The 20,298-nt window shown below is 42.9% G+C and overlaps 1 protein-coding gene across 3 annotated transcripts in view; it reads left to right on the forward strand.

Annotated features, from left to right (window-relative positions):
• The window catches only part of LOC127434126 (uncharacterized), a 49,612-nt gene extending 32,018 nt beyond the window's left edge, over positions 1-17,594 (forward strand). For all 3 annotated transcript variants that reach the window (XM_051686629.1, XM_051686630.1, XM_051686631.1), the window contains 6 exons: positions 1-68; positions 1,243-1,332; positions 2,892-3,021; positions 4,015-4,148; positions 4,551-4,744; positions 15,065-17,594. The exon at positions 1-68 is cut by the window's left edge and continues 30 nt beyond it. In XM_051686629.1, coding sequence (XP_051542589.1) covers positions 1-68; positions 1,243-1,332; positions 2,892-3,021; positions 4,015-4,148; positions 4,551-4,744; positions 15,065-15,977 — 1,529 coding nt within the window. In that variant the 3' untranslated portion in view covers positions 15,978-17,594. The remainder of the gene's footprint in view (positions 69-1,242; positions 1,333-2,891; positions 3,022-4,014; positions 4,149-4,550; positions 4,745-15,064) is intronic.
• Positions 17,595-20,298: the final 2,704 nt, after the last annotated feature.

A 20,298-nucleotide genomic window follows, 5' to 3' on the forward strand; every position in this document is an offset into this window, starting at 1 on the left:
ACACAAGCAGGAAAGACAACGAGACGACAACACAGACATGTGTTCAAGAGAGCCAACTTCTGCTAGAGGTGTGTTTGTGTGTGTGTGTGTTTGTGTTTGTATGTGTGTGTGTGTGTGTGTGTGTGTGTGTGAGTGTGTGTATTTGAGTGTGTGAGACTGTGTGTGTGTGTGTTTGTGTTTTTATGTGTGTGTGTGTCTGTGTGTATGTGTCTGTGTGTATGTGTGTGTGTGTGTGTGTATGTGTGTGTTTTTATGTGTGTATATGTGTGTTTTTATGTGTGTGTGTGTGTGTGTGTCTGTGTGTGTTTTTATGTGTGTGTGTATGTGTGTTTTTATGTGTGTGTGTGTGTGTGTGTGTTTATGTGAGAGTGTGTATGTGAGTGTGTGAGACTGTGTGAGTGTGTGTGTGTGTGTGTGTGTGTGTGTGTTTGTGTGTGTGTGTGTTTGTATGTGAGTGTGTGTATGTGAGTGTGTGAGACTGTGTGAGTGTGTGTTTGTGTGTGTGTGTGTGTGTGTGTTTGTGTGTGTTTGTATGTGAGTGTGTGTATGTGAGTGTGTGAGACTGTGTGAGTGTGTGTGTGTGAAATATTTGTGAACATATATTATCTGTACATGTGTTTGATGTGTCATTCATACTGAACTAACAGAAATATAGTTGGTTTGATGTGTTGAACATGAACAAATATAATCGTTCGTGACAGTGAAAATGAGTTTAAACACTTTCTCATTGACTCTCATTGAGCGTGACTCACGTCTCCCAGAGTGGAAATACTCTGGATGAGTTTCTCCTGTGACCCTTTTGATGCGTTTTTGACGTTGCTGTGACAATGTGAAAGAGGAAAGATCATCAGTAAAGAAAGATCTAAACAGACAGAGAGAGAATGATGATGATGATGATGAAGTTTCTCCTTTTTTAAACTCTCTGTTCATATTAATCGACAAACAACAGCTGCTGTTGTCCATAATTTCATTATCTAAATGAGCCACAGATACAGTATACAGTAGATTTAATATGCTGCACAGCTCAGTACACAATGCTCATATTTTACAAAATAGACAAAAAGAGATTTACAAAACATTCAGGAAAAAACAGCATATGAAATAAAAGTAAAATGACAAATTTCCATCAAGATGAATTGAATTGAATTGTTTAATAATATGTAAATAAAGCCATTTAAATGTACTGAAGCTCATGTGAAGAACACGTCACTGATGAAACACACGTGTGTTTCTTGTGTTCAGTCTTTAGCAGGTTTCGTACTGGTGGTCAGTGCTGATGGGATGGTCTTCTACGCATCCTCTACTATAGTTGACTATCTGGGCTTCCACCAGGTCAGAACATCTCAATGCTTGAGGTCATGATCCTTCATGCTGTTAATCACTAAAACACTGACCTCACATCAAATTTGACTTTATTTAACACATGTTCCTGCTGTTGATGTGAATGATTCAAAAACATTTGAACCATCCTTTTAATTTCATATGAAGAAAATCAAGTCCCATACTGCACTTATCACATTAAAGGTGCGCTCAGTAACTTTTTGCTCGTGTCATCTTGGACTTACACTGACACCAAGTGGTGTGGATGCAGCATGATTAAAAATCAGTAGTTTTCAGATACAGATACCATTGTAGAAATTCACTATTCACAATCAGACATGATTAATTTAATCCAAGAGTGAAAGTGTCCAATAACTAGACAGTTACTGAGATTAAGTGAGTTTTATTCAGCTGGTCATGTGATTCTAAAATGGCACCCCCTATAAGGGCACGCCTAACCCATGTAGAATAAAACAGCTTTTAAAAGGTTACTGATATGACTCGAGTCCTCATCTCATGTGAGTGCTCATGATTTTATAGTTACTATACTTACTGTTTCAAGCTTACAGTTCATTTCTTTAGGAGAAAAAAATTTTAATAGGGGGAAAAATGACTGAGTGCACCTTTAAATATTCAGTTTTACACAAATACTTACACATCATCTGTAATTTGCCACAATACAGAAGTAAAGTGGGTTTTTAAGACTGTTGCACAATGGATTTAAATTACTGTTATTGTTAAACTAGAGCTGATGTGTGTGTGTGTGTGTGTGTGTGTGTGTGAGTGTGTTGTGTGTGTGTCTGTGTGTGTGTGCAGCAGCTCATTATAACTGCATGTTGTTAGTGTGTATTTGTGTGTCAGTTGTGTGTTCAAGCATTAAGCCTGTGACAGCACAATTATCCTTTAAAGAACTTTATTTTCTGTGTTTAAGAGTCAGAATCTCTCAGTTAGTAATTCGATCTGCTGTCCGCTGACACATCGCTGCTGTTTTACAAGGCAAATGTTTGGAAAGCTTTGTGTACCTCTAATATTGAAATTTTGGGGCAAAGTTAAATATTTTAGAAAGAATCTGTCATTTGTGACAGAAAGCAAAGAAGAGAAAGAATTTATTTCTGGTACTCTTTTGGTTGTCTGTGTCACGCCATGTTTAACACACCACGACCCCGCAGTCTCACGATACGGCAGCTGCGGCTCAAACCGCCCGACTCAACCGGAGATGGCCAGGAATCTGAAACACGAAAAACCCTAAACATCAAACAAGAGGATTTACAGTGAAATTAAGTGTTGTAACCCTCAAACACAATTGTTCAGTCTGTAATCGTCTTTCAGGTCTGCAGATCAGAGGTCAATGGTCAGATCTGTGAGGGGCTCCTACTGTTACAAACACCAGAGTTTGACCTTCATCATTAGGGTCAAAGCTTATAACCCCCCCACTCCCACGTTTCAGTTAAATTCAAAATTTCCATAAATGACACAATATTGCCAAAGCTGAGAATGTTTGTAAAAATAGAATAACACATTAATATACACTAATCTCTATGTGTTGTATGAATCTCTGTCTCTCTCTTCAGACAGATGTGATGCATCAGAATGTGTTTGATTACATTCATGTGGATGACCGGCAGGAGTTCAGACAGCAGCTGCATTGGGCCATGAACCCGTCACCTCCGACAACTGACCAGCACTTGCACACTGGCACGGGTGCGAGTTAAACCACTGCTCTCTAGTTCAACTTGTTTTACTTCAGGACTCTGATTTTATATTGGACATCAAGTGGTGACCAACACAGTCCTAAAACTGTTAAATGTACAAAATATCAACAAAAATATCCTTAAACGCAGAAATGTATGATCTTTACATGAACTGCAGAGGTCGAGAAAATGATGAACATGACATGGGAAAATTAATAAGAACATTTGCTATTTTTGTAATAAAAGCTTAAACAGCAGAAGTGTGATTCACCACTGCAACACATGAAACAAACACTGGGACAAATATTGTATTAGGGTCAGCCTTCAGGCCCAGGTATACTTCGTTTTTGCATGTTCCAGATCGCCTTGCGCCTGGCCGACCGCTTTGCCTTTTCTGATCACGAACGAATAGGAACGCGTTTGACGCATGCACACTACAGCTGCTTTGTGACACTCTTTTAGTACAGTAAATGGCCAGCGCATGCGCAGACGATGCACACAGCCAAGCACCGCGTGCGCGAGTCAAGAAAATCTAGGCCAAGCTGTGCGGCTGTGCTGATGATGCAATGTGCGTCACACAGAGTGCGTGCAGAGCGTTCCGCAACGCACACAGCTGAAGTATAGTTTGGCCTATCTTCACCAAGTAACAGATTTTTCACCAAATACTGTAGAGTTTGATTGGATGCATAACATTTGACATCAACAACGAAACATATGCAAAGTGTTTTCTCCTCCCTTTTTAAAGTTGATATGTCGATTTATTTCCCTATCTTAACTAGCATGATTATATGGTTAGTTGCATATCATTATTTGCATTTACTGTAGAAGTTTTTTCCCGATCAGAATAGACCTGCAATCTATTTTTAGGTCCCAAATCACTTGCTGAGAAACAATTCAGTTTAGTTTCAGTTGAATTGAGAGTTTATATTGTATAACCCTTCACTCTAAGCTTTTTTGCTCATGTGTGTTGTCATAAGTTTAATTGCTTGTGTTTATTGTGTAGGTGAAGATTTTGTTGTGAGCAGTTTATTTCACTCCAGTGAGATGGGCAACGTTCCTCCAGAATTCACCTGCTTCTTAAATCGCTGTTTTATCCTGCGAATTCGTTGTTTACTGGACAGCACATCTGGATTTCTGGTGAGTGAATCTCACTGATTACTTTTCAGAACACAGAGTTGCTTTTCTAATCCAATTAGAGTTTCCATGAGTTTCTTCTGTAAATAGATTCCACTGGATAGTCGATTTTTATTTGCTCAAGAAACAGACTTCAGTTCATAAGAGATCACTTATGCCAAAGTCCATCTCTGAGACCAGGAATCCAAATGTTCTCTGTTCTTATTTAAAATATATAATGTTATATAATATTGTAGTTTGTCATTTGCTTCTGAAAGTGAGGAATGATGGTGTTCAGATACATGATGAAAGATCTCAGCAGCGTCTGACTGTTACTGTACAGAAGAGAGTGTTTACACCTGTGATTACACCTGTTACAGCGATGATAATGAGGTGTTTGAGATGTTTGAATGTGTGTGTTTGCAGACAATGCAGTTTCAGGGGCAACTGAAGTTTCTTCATGGTCAGAGGAAGAAGACTCCGTCCGGAAGCGTTCTGCCACCTCAGCTCGCGCTCTTCTGCATCGCCGTTCCCCTCTTGCTGCCCTCCATCACTGACATAAAGATGAATAACACGATGATGATGATGAAGAACAAACAAAAGAACAACAGCATTCACAGGTACGATTCATTCAGCATGATCATGAACAATTCAATTCAGCAGAAGATTAATTTCAGTGATTAATCTCTGATTATTCTCTGATTATAACCAGATATGTGCTTCATTTTCTGCACCTCATCTATATGTGGTAACTTCATGCTGTTTAATGTTTGTCTGGTCATTATGTGTTTACAACAGATGTGTATTATTTCATACATTAGAAAAGAGCTGAAATATGTCATTATATCTGCTGTACTTCAGAATCTTCCCAAAGAAAATCACGTGCACTCACAACTTCTAGATTTTGTATCATAAACAGACGCAGCAGTTAATCTGGTTTGATTTTCACAATAAATGGATCAGGCCTAAATCATGTTTGATTAAATGAATGAATGTGATATAAAACAGCATTCAGAATGTGAGACAGAGTTCAGTTATTGTAATGTTCATCAATCACAACTGCAGGGGCCGATTGCATAAACATGGCTATTAACTTAAGACTTCGTCTAACAATTAGTCTGACTAGCTAAAGACATCATAAAAAGCCTGTTGCATAAAACAAACTCGCAGTTGTTTTTAGTAAAACAGTCTAATTCCTCTTGGATTGTTGGAAAAGTAAGACACTGAACAGCTTAAAAAAATGGCCGACAGTGGACGCTCAATACAGTTCCCTATCTGTCACTCACTCGATGTTGTGTCGATGTAGTGACACTAGGGGTCACTCTTGGGAGCCCGAGACACCTCTGGACTTTAATAAAAGGCCAATGAAAATTGGCGAGTGGTATTTGCATGCCACTCTCCCGGACATACAGGTATAAAAGGAGCTGGTATGCAACCACTCATTCAACATTTTCTCTTTGGAGCCGAACGGTCATGCTCATTGAGCTGAATCCTACTGTTCATTCACCTCTGCTGGATCTGATGGCGCATTTTAGTGGCTTCTCACTCCTCTGCACTGGTGCACTGCAGATGACGCCCCTGGGCGCTTCGGCAGAAAAACAAGAGAGTATATTTTCTGAAAGAGCTTTTTTCCTCTAAAAGAGTATATAGTTCTCTAAAAGAGCGGCACACACGGAACGTCTTTTTAAAGACTCGTCTTTTTAAAGATGCCCTTCCGATTGTGTGTTATTCCTGGTTGCGGTCGTTATCTCTCAACTTCAGATGGTCATGATCGCAGTCTTTCGTGTCTGGGCGTGACCCACATGGAGGCAGCGTTTGTGGATGGTTCATGTTCTCATTGCGAGAACATGACCATGGCAACGTTGCGGTTGCGGCTTGCTTTCGTAAGATAGCAAGCCACCCCAGCGGCTCCCCAACTCGGTCCTTCTACCTACGGGTATGAGGCCAGCGCGGCTAGCACTGGTGGCGATTTGGGGACCCCAATGGGATCATCTCCACCGGGTATCCCCCCGCGGATCTCCCATTCCCCAGCATGCTCGTCTGCCCTAATCGGGCATCCGGATGAGTTCGCCGGCTCATCTCACAGCGAGACTGGCTTCTTGTTCAGAGCCCGCGAAGATGATGAGCTCTCGAGCACAGCATCGGAGAGCGGGCTTGTCCAGTCGGACACTGAAGCCTCAGCTGGGCTTCCCCCTTCGGGGACAATTGCCCAGTCACAGGCCAATGCCGAAATGATGGACATGCTTTCCCGGGCGGCTCAAAGCAGCCACGCCCCGCTCCAGTGCCATTCTACCCGGAAGTGCACGAGTTGCTGACGAAATCATGAGAGGCACCTTTTACTACCCGGCCCCGATTCCGCAGTTCCCCTGCTCTTACTACCCTCGATGGCGGGTCGGCCAGGGGCTATACGGCGATTCCCCTGGTGGATAAGGTGCTCGCGGTGCACCTATGCCCACAGAGCGCCGCCACCTGGCGCGGACGCCCTAAGCTCCTGTCCAAGCCCTGTAGGCTCACATCGTCCCTGACGGCTAAAGCCTACAGCGCTGCTGGATAAGCCGCCTCTGCCCTGCACACCATGGCTCTCCTGCAGGTCCACCAAGCCAAGGTGTTAAAAGAACTGCATGAGGGTCGTTCCGCCCCATATTTGATGAAGGAACTGCGCTCGCTGACCGACCTCGCTCTCTGAACAACCAAGGTCACGGCGCGGTCTCTCGGGCGGATGATGGCCACACTAGTGGTCCAGGAGTGCCACCTTTGGCTCAACCTGGTTGAGATGGGCGAGGCCGACAAGACATGGTTCCTTGCTGCCCCCATTTCCCAGGCTGGCCTATTTGGCGACACCGTCGAGGACTTTGCCCAGCAGTTCTCGGCGGTGAAGCAGCAGACGGAGGCAATCCGGCACATCCTGCCCCAGCGCGGCTCAAGATCCCGCACCCCATCTGCTTGTCGCCAAGGGCGTCCCCCTGCGGTGACTGCACCGGTTCCGCCGCAGCCCGCCCCTTCAGCCTGGCCCCTTCAGCCTGGCCCCAGCCTTGGACCGACCTCTCGTTTCTACGGGCAGGTGTTCCTCTAGAACTGGTCTCCAGGTGCGTTGTGGTCATGACAGATGCCTCCAAAACGGGCTGGGGTGCTGTTTGCAATGGGCACGCAGCCGCCAGCCTCTGGACGGATCCGCAACTGCATTGGCACATCAACTGCCTCGAGTTGTTGGCAATTCTGCTCGCCCGGCAGAGGTTCCGGCCGTTGATCCAGGGCAAGCACGTGTTAGTTCAGACAGACAACACGGCAACGGTAGCATATTTCAACCGCCAAGGTGGTCTGCGCTCTTGTTGTATGTCACAACTTGCCCGCTGTCTCCTCTTCTGGAGTCAGCAGCACTTCAAGTCGCTGTGAGCCACTCACATCCCAGGCAACCTCAACACTACAGCAGATGCGCTGTCACGGCAGATTACCCTCAGGGAAAGTGGAGACTCCACCCTCAGGTGGTCCAGCTGATTTGGAGTCGATTCGGATAGGCACAGGTGGACCTGTTCGCCTCCCAAGAATCCTCCCACTGCCCGCTCTGGTACGCCCTCACCGAGGCTCCCCTCGGCATAGACGCACTGGCACACAGCTGGCCCCCTGGCCTACGCAAATATGCGTTTCCCCCAGTGAGCCTGCTTGCACAGACCCTGTGCAAGGTCAGGGAGGATGAGGAGCAGGTCATCCTGGTAGCATCCTACTGGCCCACCCACACGTGGTTCTCGGACCTCACGCTCCTCGCGACAGCTCCCCCCTGGCGAATTCCCCTGAGGAAGGACCTTCTTTCTCAGGGATGGGGCACCCTCTGGCACCCGCGACCAGACCTCTGGAATCTCCATGTCTGGCCCCTGAACGGGACCCGGAAGACCTAAGCGGTCTCCCACCTGCAGTGGTTGACACACTCACTCAGGCTAGGGCCCCCTCTACGAGGCGCCTGTATGTGTGGTATAAGTGGCGTCTGTTCGCTAAGTGGTGTTCTTCCCGATGCAAAGACCCCCAGAGAGGTGCAGTCGGATCAGTGCTTTCCTTCCTGCAGGAGAGGTTGGAAGGGAGGCTGTCCCCTTCCACCTTGAAGGTGTACATTGCTGCCATAGCAGCACACCACGACGCAGTCGACGGTAAGTCCTTAGGGAAGCACGACATAATCATCAGGTTCCTAAGAGGCACCAGGAGGCTGAATCCCTCCAGACCGCGCCTCGTTCCCTCATGGGTCCTCTCTGTAGTTCTTCAGGGTCTACAGAGAGCCCCCTTTGAGCCTTTGCAGTCAGCCGAGCTTAAGGCACTCTCCTTGAAGACTGCCCTCATGACTGCCATCAAGAGGGTAGGAGACCTGCAAGCATTCTCTGTCAGCGAAACATGCCTGGAGTTCGGTCTGGGTTACTATCACGTGATCCTGAGACCCCGACCGGGCTATGTGCCCAAGGTTCCCACCAACCCTTTTAGGGACCAGGTAGTGAACCTGCAAGCGCTGCCCCAGGGGGATACAGACCCAGCCCTGTCGTTGCTGTGTCTGGTGTGCACTTTACGCATCTATTTGGATCGCACGCAGAGCTTTAGAATCTCTGAGCAGCTCTTTGTCTGCTTTGGTGCACAGCGGAAAGGAAGCGCTGTCTCCAAGCAGAGAATCGCCACTGGCTCATTGACGCCATAACTATGGCATATCTCGCCCAGGACATGCCGCCCCCGGTAGGGCTATGAGTCCATTCTACCAGGGGTGTAGCAGCTTCCTGGGCCCTGGCCAGAGGTGCCTCTCTAACAGACATTTGCAGAGCAGCAGGCTGGGCAACACCCAACACCTTTGCAAGGTTCTACAACCTCTGGGTGGAACCGGTTTCGTCCCAGGTAGTGGCACGCAACACAAGCGGAGAAGCCCGGGATAGCCGGCCAGGTGTATTGCTTGCACATAGCGCCTTCCACCTCCTTTTGAGCTGAAGATGTGCGCCATTAATTCCCAGTAGTGTTCACAAGTTTGTTCCCTGGTTGACTTCCTCTGAGCCCTGTGGCAGTCGAGTTTTCGGAGAGATTCACTGCTGGCCCTGTACACATGCTAACTAAGAGTCCTGTTCTGGGGTAGGTGCTCCCCATGTGGTGGTTTCCTGTAAGGCTAACCCCATGCGATATATATCTTCCGCTAATTCGTTTCCCTGTTGGCAAACTGCGTCTTCTTTGGGCAGAGCCCCTCTGCTCCAGTCTCCATGTTTGTAGTAACTCCTCCCCCATTGGGCAGGATCTACCTTGAAGACTCTCCACATGGTTGGAAAGACTATGTGACGTATCCTTCCACTTAAATATCCCCCCCTCTCTTTGGGCAAGGTGTGGTCTCCGCTGTGTCTTCCCCTTGGGAGGGACACCCCCCGACTAGACCTGGCGGCCCAGTCGGATAATCCCCCTTCTTTTTTAGGGAGTGGAAAAAAGAGAAAGGGAAAAGAGGCCACGACTGGGTTAAGCCTGTCTCTATCTCTTGGGTAGTCGACTTGTCCCCAAAAAGGGCCGTTTGACACTCATAACTATGTTGGGGGAGGTTACGTGTTGACCTGGTGTGCTGGCTATGAGGCACACAGTAGTCTGCCCACCACATACCGCCAGTTCACGTAACACAGTTCAGCCAATTGTGGTGTTTCGTATAGGGACCCCTAGTGTCACTACATCGACACAACGTCGAGTGAGTGACAGATAGGGAACGTCATGGTTACTTGTGTAACCTCCATTCCCTGATGGAGGGAACGAGACATTGTGTCCCTCCTGCCACAACGCTGAACTACCCGCTGAAATGGCCGGACCTTATATCGGCTCCTCAGCATAAAACCTGAATGAGTGGTTGTATACCAGCTCCTTTTATACCCGTATGTCCGGGGGAGTGGCATGCAAATACCACTCGCCAATTTTCATTGGCCTTTTATCAAAGACCAGAGGTGTCTCGGGCTCCCAAGAGTGACCACTAGTGTCACTACATCGACACAACATCTCGTTCCATCCATCAGGGAACGGAGGTTACACAAGTAACCATGACGTTTCCATTTGTTGAAAATATTTGCTTATTTTTTGCTTCAAAATTGATTCTAATGAACAAATTTAGTGTTTTTTCTTTCCGATTAACATTTTTTATTGATTTGTACAGATAACAAAGAAAAATAAAAACATATACACTGAATCAACATTTAACTCCCACTATTACCCATCCCCCTCCCCCTCCCCAACCCCACCCTGACCCTCAACAAACATCCCTGTGGTCACATAGAGGTATACACACACACACACACACACACACACACACACCAAAAAATAATACTAATCATACATATTTAAAACTATGCTTCTCTCTCCACAGCCCCTCCCCAAGAGTCCCCCAAAAATGCCAAATAACTGCCCATTTCCCATCAAACAAATCCCAGATCCCCAGCCTTCTACATGACACCTCCTCAAAAGCTGCCACCCTCCCCATCTCCGCGCACCACTCCCGAAATTAGGATGCTCCAACCGACTTCCATTCCCTTAAAACAATGTGTCTGCCTATCATAACACTGGTCAGAACCCAATTTTTTATGTGTTTTTCCCCTATATTGATAACTGCCCCATCGCCAAAAGTAGAGTCTGGGACAAAATGAAATTTGAGTGCTCTATACGTCACACATAAAACTCTGAACCTTCAACCAAAATTCTTGGATCTTAACACAGCACCAAAAAACATGGGTTGTGTCACCATTTTCTGATTGGCATCACCAGCAGGTGGGTGTGTCTTTAAGACCAAGCCTATACAATCTAGAGGGGGTCCAATAGAACCAATGTAAAATCTTGAATTGCATAAGGTGCACCCTTGCATCCCTAGATACAGACTCGTATCGACACTTCCTCCTCCAATACCAAGTTTAAATCTTTCTCCCATAATCTCTTGATAGAAGTTAAAGCTCCGTCCCCCAGACTCTGAATTAGCAGGGAGTAATACACTGATGCCTCATGACCTTTTCCAAAAGCAGTAATCACCACTCCCAGAGTATCTGCCGCTTTAGGGGGGTGTATGCTACTTACAAAAATAGTAAAGAGCAGGTGGTGCAGCTGTAAATACCTATAAAACTGAGGTCTGGGGATCCCAAAATGTTGAAGCATATTTTCAAAGGATCTCAACACTCCACTCTCATATAGGTCACCGAGTGTATTAACTCCCCTCACAATCCACTCTGACCAGCAGAAAGGGGACTTATTAATACATAATTTAGGGTTCAGCCATATGCTCAATGCAACATTTAAATAAATGTCTGAATTAAACACTCTGGACACTTTTGTCTATACGAGTGTAAATGCGAGATAAAGGGGTGTGACTTAACTTCTCCAGTTAGTTTGATCGAAAGGCTTTGCAATGGCGAAATAGGGGCAAGAACTTCCTGTTCAATACAAAACCAGGGAGGGGCTCTCTCAGGTGGAAGCGCCCAATGAGCCAAATGTCTGAGACTGAATGCATAATAATAAAACTAAATCTTGGGTAGGCCTAGCCCACCTTTGTCAATCGGCCTATGTAACTTATTGAAATGTAATCTAGGACACTTACCATTCCAAATGAAAGACTTCGCTATGCTATCAAATTGCTTGAAATAAGAGAGGGGGATATCTTCAGGGAGAGATTTTAGCAGGTAGTTGAATTTTGGAATACAATTAATTTTAATAACATTAACCTTCCCAATCATAGATAAATGTAATGAAGCCCACCTGCCCACATCACTCGAAAAACTTTTTATTAAGGGGTCAAAATTAACTCTAACTAAATCACACAAATTTGCTGGGAGTAAAATGCCCAAATATTTAATGCCATGTTTAGGCCACTGGAAGACACCCGGCTGGAAAGCCGTTACTGGGCAGTATGCTGTCAAAGCCAAAGCTTCGGATTTAACTCTGTATCCTGAGAACTTTATAATTAATAATTAATTAATTATACATTTTTTACATACAATTATACAGAATTAATAATTCTGTGAAGGCAAGGCATAGATCTAATGGGGTCGGAGACGAATAATAAAATATCATCTGCGTAAAGCAAAAGCTTATGCGCCACACCTCTTGCCACCACCCCTGGAAAATCATCCTCCTTTCTTATCGTGGCTGCTAATGGTTCCAGGGCAAGACAGAACAATAATGGGGAAAGAGGGCATCTATCCAGAGTAAAATAAAGTAAAGTTGTAAAGTAACTTAATCCAACCAATAAAAGTATTCCCAAACCTGTACATTTCCAAAATCTTAAAAAGATAATCCCATTCTACCACATCAAACGCCTTTTTGGCGTCAAGTGAGATGGCAGTGACCGGAGACTGATCATTCGCCACTGACCACATGATATTGATGAAATGCCTAATGTTATCAGAAGAGCTGCGGCCCAGAATAAACCCCATCTGATCTGTATGTATAAGAGATGTCATAACTTTACTTAATCGATTAGCCAGAATTTTTGTCTAGCTGGATCAGGGATATTGGACGGTAACTCTTACACTCACTTGGATCTTTGTCCTTTTTAAGAATCAGACTGATCCGGGCTTGTGTCATGGTTGGCGGAAGCTTTCCATTCTTCAATGGTTCTGTATAAACTTTTAACAAAAGTGGAGCCAGATCTGTAGCATAAGATCTAAACAATTCAGCGGCAAAGCCGTCTGGCGGAGCCTCACCTGTAGGCAAGGCCTTAATTACCTCTCCAAGCTCCTCCAAGTTCATCTCAGAATCAAGAGATTTTGTTTGCTCAGTCGTCAGTTTAAGTATCTGTTTTTCAATCGGGTCAATTCTCTGAGGCAATCAGATCACATTCGGCGCTTCAGCTATGCCTTGGCACTTTTAATATTTCCTTCCAAAAATGTAGTGGTTTTATCCCAAATAACAAAAACACAAGAAATTTTGTTACCATCGTAGAAGTCAAAGTCTTCTTCAAAGTCTCAACTCAAGCCCCCACCTGCTAGAGGTCTGCTGTCATTTCAGTCCTAGAAGTTTTTATGCAACTGACTGAAAAAGATAAGACCAACATTTTCGACGACTTACTAGTAAGACTAGTCTAAAAACATTTTATGCAACCGACCCCTGATCTCTGACTCAAGACACTTAAAGCGCATGTTCAGCTCCTCAGATCAAAATGTTTTTCCTGAACGTGGAAGTGTTCTACGATTCAAACTGGAAACCTGCTTTCGTTTTCCAGTCTCTAGTGTTTTCACTCGCATCAACATATGTTCTTAACAGATAATGTGATGTTTACTGTATTAAATATGTAAAGATTGCTATATGTATATATAAAAAATATATATATAAAAAAAAAACTTGTGGCTCCATAGCGCCGATACTTCACAGTCACGATAAGCATCTTTTGACAGCACCTCACCCGAGTGGGTAGATGAAGCTATGCTTCATTAGTTAACACTTAAAGGTGCACTCAGTAATTTTTTCCTCATAAAAAAAGTTTTACTTCTAAAGAAATGAATAGTAATTTTGCACATAAATCATATCAGTAACCTTATAAAAGTAGTTTTATTCAATATGGAGTGGGTCTTCTCATGGGGGTGGCCATGTTTGGATCACATGACCAGACTGTAAATAGTGAATTTCTACAATGGCATCTGTAACTGAAGACTATAGACCTTATTCTACGAGACCGTGAGAGATAGACGTACATCTCTTCAATGGATTACACAGTTGTTTAAAGTGTTTTTGGATCCTTCTGCTGACGAAACATTGAACAATATGTTTCCAAGAAATTTCAATAGACAAAAGACTCCAGACATCATGAGTTGTGGAAAATCAGGTGTGATTATTGAGCTTTTTTATAGTTTTATAAAGTGTGTCATTGAAGAGACGGTAAGTATATTTCTCTGCCTCGTTTTCATTCCCGTTAAAAAAATCAAAGATTGCATTAATGTAAATATAAGTGCCGTTTCTCAATGCAAATCATACAGAGAACAGAGTTGTGTTCCTATGAAAACCAGTCTTGTCAAGCTAACTTGGAAGAACTCGGAAGGACCGTTGGATGCAGAACGCATCTATTGCGAGTTCTGAGATGTGCTGCGATCTTCCTGTTGCACAATTAACCATTATAGCACATTTGAATCCAGTGAGAGAACCGCTGGCATTATCACACCAGTGACAGCATTAATATCATCACACCAGTGAGGTTTTGAAGGACTAGTGACACATTAAAGAATAAAGTCTGTAAACACTCGTGTCCGCCATGTGGTTATTACTTTATTAAAATAATGGCCAAAAAAACAACTAATGGTGACAGAGTATAAAGACTCTCAGAGTATAGCAACTCTCACGAGCCACCAGACTTTCAATGATAAATGTCCTCCGTCTGCCACACTAGTACCGGTCTTGCCCACAAGTCGCCATCCGATGCATCATCAATATTCGGCCTGATCAAGAACACATCTGGGTAATTTTTGCATTCTTGGTTCTTGTGTTCTTGAGAATTGGAATTGAACTTCGGCAGTGGATGATGACATCGAGTGAGTCCATGTGAATGTAAGAACACAAAAGAATGCCCATTTAGAAACAGCCAAGGTCTATTGTGTTTGAATGATGCTGCATCCACACCACTAGGTGTCAGTGTAAATCCAAGATGACACAAACAAAAAAGTTTCTGAGTGCACCGTTAAAATGTTTGTTGTTCTTCATCTGGATTGCTGGTTTCTGTAGTTTTTACACTGATTCTTTTGGAGATCAGAACCAGAAAACTGTCCAGCAGCAATCAGAATCATCATGGTGCCGTTGCTCAGGAAAAATGTGGAGAGGAACCTTTCAAAGGCGACTGTAATATAATGTAAAATATCCTCTTTATGTCCAAGACATATTACAAGTGCCTCAGAAATGTCCTGTTATGATGCGCTTACTGGAGGACAAGATGTTCAGTGCAGTTCATCAGTTCTGAATTTCACTCATTGTGTGTTTGTCTCTTACAGTGACAATCATTTCAGACGACACACAGTGATGAGTGATGGTGTGGAGCCCAACGGACCTGTGAGGTCATACGAGCCCTGGACGCCGCATTCCAAAGACAACATCAAGGTCAAGAGTGAAGATTACTATGATCAGGACAAGCCCTTGAACTTCTGCAGGTCTGCACTGAAGTTCTCAAACCTGGATGACTCATGGAGAAGCTCCGACAGGGCCCTCAGGACGCCTCACGGGGCCAACAACGTCCTGTCCAGGGCCCGCATGAACAAACACTACGCCAAACCATATCGACTATCTCCGGGATATTATAATAACAGAGTGGATGCATTCATTCCGAAGATGTACGAGAGTCTTGAGGACGGCATGAAGAGCGAGATCTTCAGTTACGACGCTCACAGTGAGGGCTTTGACGGTCATGTAATCTCTGAGCTGCCTATAAAGGTGGAACCGGACTCGGACTCTGAGAACGGATGCGATGTGTACGGACGCTCATGGGTGGCACACCAGCGCTACATGAATGGCTACGATGGAGTTCAGATGAAAGCGGAGAGCGGAGACGGCGAGCAGTATTCACCCTGTCAGAGGTCAAAGGGTCACGCGATGACGTACGGTGGCCACTATCAGAATGCTTACAGCGCCGCGCCACGACCTCTCAAGTGTGTCCTGAACAAAGAGCAGCAGAGGTCGAACCACCATGACATGCTCTCAAACTGCACAGATGATTCTTACGCTGTTTCATACGTGCAGAACGACTACAAAACAGGCTACGAGTTCAGAGGTCAAGGGTTACTTCAGTGCATCAAACAGGAGCCCCTGGACTCTCCGCCGTGGCAAATAAACAGTCAGAGAAATGTCATGAATAACTGTGTGATGAACGGCCCACCGCAGAAGATCAGCCCGTATGTGTTCATGCAGTGAGTCTCAAACCTCTTTCTTGTAAATAAATGAGATTCGGCAGAGACTCCTGGAATATTCCACAGATATGCTTCTTTACTTGTTTTGCTCCAGGATTCAGAATAAGACAGCAAGCGACGACTCAACACAAATAAAATCGTACTAAAACAGTCACAAGAAGGCCTTCAAATGAAACATTGAAATGTATTAATAGCACCACGACTATGACAGGCTGAATAAGAAAACTGATGATTCTTTAAATGTTTAAACAACAGAAGTGTGATTTACCAGCGTAACACTGAACAAACATTGTATTAATATTATCCATATTACCAATAGACAGATGAATTCTCTTCAAACTACTGTAGTTTGATTGGACGCATGGCCTTAGATGTCAACATCAAAAGAAAAGTTTTCTCTTGTTAAAAGTTTTTTAAATCATTAAAGGTTTTATTTATTTTGCTCGTTATTCTTTATTATTTGCATATTCCATAGTTTTTTCCCTGCTGTCTGTGACTCGAGATCCACCAGCTGAGAAGCACTAATCTACATTTTTCAAAGTTTATTTTTAAAAATGTTAAAAGATGGAAATTCTGTGGTCCATTTCAAACATACAATTCTGTCGCTGACGCACAAGTTTTTCAAAGTTCTGTTAATTTCAGGATGTGGTTTAGCTGCTGTGGTTTCATAGGAAACGTTTGAGGATTTGGTTGTTAAGGTTATGTTTGGTTTGTTTACAATATTTTTTTATCATTACATTTTGTTTTATGCACTTTTAGTTTAGTGGTGCTAATATTTACTTGCAGTGTGTCGCTTCATACAATAATTACATAAAAAATGGACAGGAAAAACTATTAAAAAGATCAAATAAAACAGATGCAAAAGCTCTTTTAGGACTCTGCTGTCATCTTAAATACAAACATTCACATTTATGTCAAAGATGAAAATTCTTATTTTCTAAGATTCAAGGTTTGTGATTTGCTGAGAATATTGTGTCTTGACAATTATTATCATTTTTTTTTTTTTTACAAGCAATTGTTTTATTAAAGCTGTATTTTTATGTTAATCAGTATTAAAAGGTAGAAAACTGAAGGATTTATTCTGCAAAAGAAGTTTGTTTAGATGTCAAAAGGTGTTAAAACACCAATAAAAAAAAAAGTTCTAATAACAGTGTAAAATAATATTCAAGCTCTTAAATATGTTTACATCAGATTCATGTCACCATTGATAAGAATGCCAAACATTTCATGACTTGTTATAAAGTGTGGCCCTATTTTCCCCCAGAATAAAACTCAATGTATTTGTCAAAATAATAATACATTTGCACTACTGGAACTAATTAAAAGAAAACCTTCCGAGACACAATGTCATTTTGACATGAACCTGTGAGCAGTTTCTTACCTGTCGTTTAAGGATTTATTTTTCATTTGTATCAAAAATTTGTATTTATTGTGTAAATAGCAAATGTGAAAGTCCTTGCACTATTTCAGGAAGGATTTTAACGTGACGTTTTGCCTCTGGCATTCAACATCAGCAATTAATATTAACAAAATACAGAAAGGTTTTAGGCAACTTTGCAGCAACAATCACTCTATTACAACAATGTTACTCTTTATTTTAAATAAAAATAAAAGTCTTGTACATGACAAAGACGTAGTTATTTCATTTTTACACACATCTCTGTATGTTTTTTGATGGTTGTTGTAACTGGTGAAACTTTTGTTAAAAGTGTCTGCTGTATACAGATATGTAAATGTGATGGCATTGAGACATTTCAGTATTTATGACTCAAGAGTTCACATTCTGAACACTTTCAGACACATAATATGACACAAATACTTCACATGAGATTTTAGCATGAGTAAAAGTTCTCTTCTGTGAGAGCGATTGATTCGATTCAGTTATTGAAGTTTTAAAATGTTCCACCACTAAACGAAACTGCTGGACTCTCTATTACTGTTTGTTTTCATGCAACTACATAATCACGTCAGTGAGACAGATTGTATCCTCAAATAACCTCAATGTGCAGGCGAGCTGTCTCACCACACGTGAGCTGTCTCACTGCTGTTGGGCGACATCTGCAGGCCATCTGAAGATATCTCAATCAATTTCCTTTTTAGTTCCAAAGAAACAGACAATATTTGCAATAAAAATATATTTCAGGGACATTTATGAAAAACTATTTTACAACTTTTCACGATGTAAATGTTTACCAAACAGTTCATGTGCATTTATTGGCCTTATTTACAGTAAAACATTTATCGTGAATATGCTCAAACACACAATCATTTTAAAGCACTGTGAATGTTTTCACACTCGTCTGTCAGTTTGTTTTCTTTAGCTGAATTTCTGCAGGTCTGTAATGAGAGATGATTTGAGCCAGAATGAAGGAGTTTATGAGGACAAACAGCGATCCAAATGAGAGAAAAACTGTTCCAGCCCTCAAACTCCAGATAATATGCAGGAGTCAACCACACAGCCTGAAACACAGACAAACATCACTGTAAATAATGAGTCCACACACACACACACACACACACTCACACACTACACACACACTCAAACACTACACACACATACACTCACTCACATACTACATACACACACACTTCATGAGTTTAGAAACACAATGATCCGACACAGAGGAGCAAATCTGCTTTAACTCACTCGATTCATAAAAGTTCATATTTATTTCACCTGTCCAACAAACCACAACAGTAGCAGCAGGAATACTCAACTCAAACTGAAGCTCAGACAAGGAAAAACCAGTGGCAGTAAACACGGATACCAAAGAAAATACCTTGGAGTCAAAAACACTCTCAGAATCAGATCACACGTGAGTCAGCCTGAGATCCATCAATAGACCAACTTATTATTGATTTTACACATACTGATACCAAATTGATAATTGATTATGCTGAACAAATTTTAAATTATTTAACTTTTATTTTTTTAAAGAATAACTAGTACATCAGATAACGGTATTAAACAATACGCATTATGAAAATAAGAATAATAAGTTAGGTTAAAAAGCAACATATGGGGTGGGGGGTGGTGGGGGGGAAGCAGACGTGTGAGTGACGAGCTCTGCGCACTTTGATACATTTTTAATTATTTTCATGTTATAATCTGCTGAAATTTGATACACCCAGTTACACATTTGCTCTTTGAGGTAAACATGGCAAAGAAGTCAAAATCCTCGGGCTCTGGAGACATTAAAAGACACTTACGTGTTCAGGATGAAAGCCCTGACAGGCCTACAGACCGGGGACTCGATTTGGATGGCGCGGTGGGAGAGGTGATCCAGTGTCAGTTGTCCAACATGTCTGTGATGTTGACGAAGGTTCTTGCTAACTTGGAGGATCTCGCTGTAATACATCGATCGATTACGGCGATGGAAATAAAATTCTCTGAGTTAGTTACAAGAGCGACTGATGTTGAGAGACAAATCGATTGTCTGGAATCTTCAGAGAGGGAATTAACCGCTAATCCGCCCGCAACCAAAGTTGATTTGGAATGTTTCCTTGAAAAGCTTGAAGATCTTGAGAATAGAAGCCGCAGGAATAATGTTCGAATTGTTGGAATTCCTGAGCATGAGGAGGGCAGAGATATGGTGAAATTCCTAGACAAGTTTTTCCCGAGTCTGCTCGACATAGCAGGTCACAAGCTGGAAATCGAGCGAGCTCACAGAGACCCTGCTCGGAGATCTGCTGAGGGAGACAGGCCCAGATCGATTCTGGACAGATTTCTGAGATCATCCGATAAAGATCTCGTGTTGTGCCAGGCGAGGAGCAAAGGGAAGCTTTCTTGGAAGAATCATAATATTTTCTTTTCCCGGACTTCGCGAGTTCGACAAGAGAAAAACGCGATCGGTTCAAGGAATGTAAGAAACTCTTACATCAGCGAAAGATCTCGTTTGCTCTGATGGTTCTGGCTAAACTGAGAATAGAAACGAAGGATGGTCACAAAGTATTTACATGTCCCAATCAGGCAATATCTTTTATTGAATCAGTGGGTGAGTAACCATTGGGTGTTTCTCATGTAAGTGGGTTGACTCGCTGTATTTACTCTGGCTTTTGAGGAAGCTGGCCGTCATTTTGGTTTCTTTTTGCTTTTTGCGTTGGCTCCACCGAGCAGTTGGAGTTTGTTTTGTGAATAACACTTTTCCTTAAAGAAACTTTTGCATTGATGGAAGATTACTTTAGCATTGAAGTTCCGGCCAGTTTGAGAGTGGACACTACAGATAGATGACTGCAAAATATCAACAAGCTCACACAAAGGATGTCTTTTATAAAGTTGATGGATTGTGTAAGTCATGATATATACTTTTATGCGGCCTCCGAGT

The sequence above is a fragment of the Myxocyprinus asiaticus genome, chromosome 44, assembly GCF_019703515.2.
Source record: "Myxocyprinus asiaticus isolate MX2 ecotype Aquarium Trade chromosome 44, UBuf_Myxa_2, whole genome shotgun sequence".
Lineage (NCBI taxonomy): Eukaryota > Metazoa > Chordata > Actinopteri > Cypriniformes > Catostomidae > Myxocyprinus > Myxocyprinus asiaticus.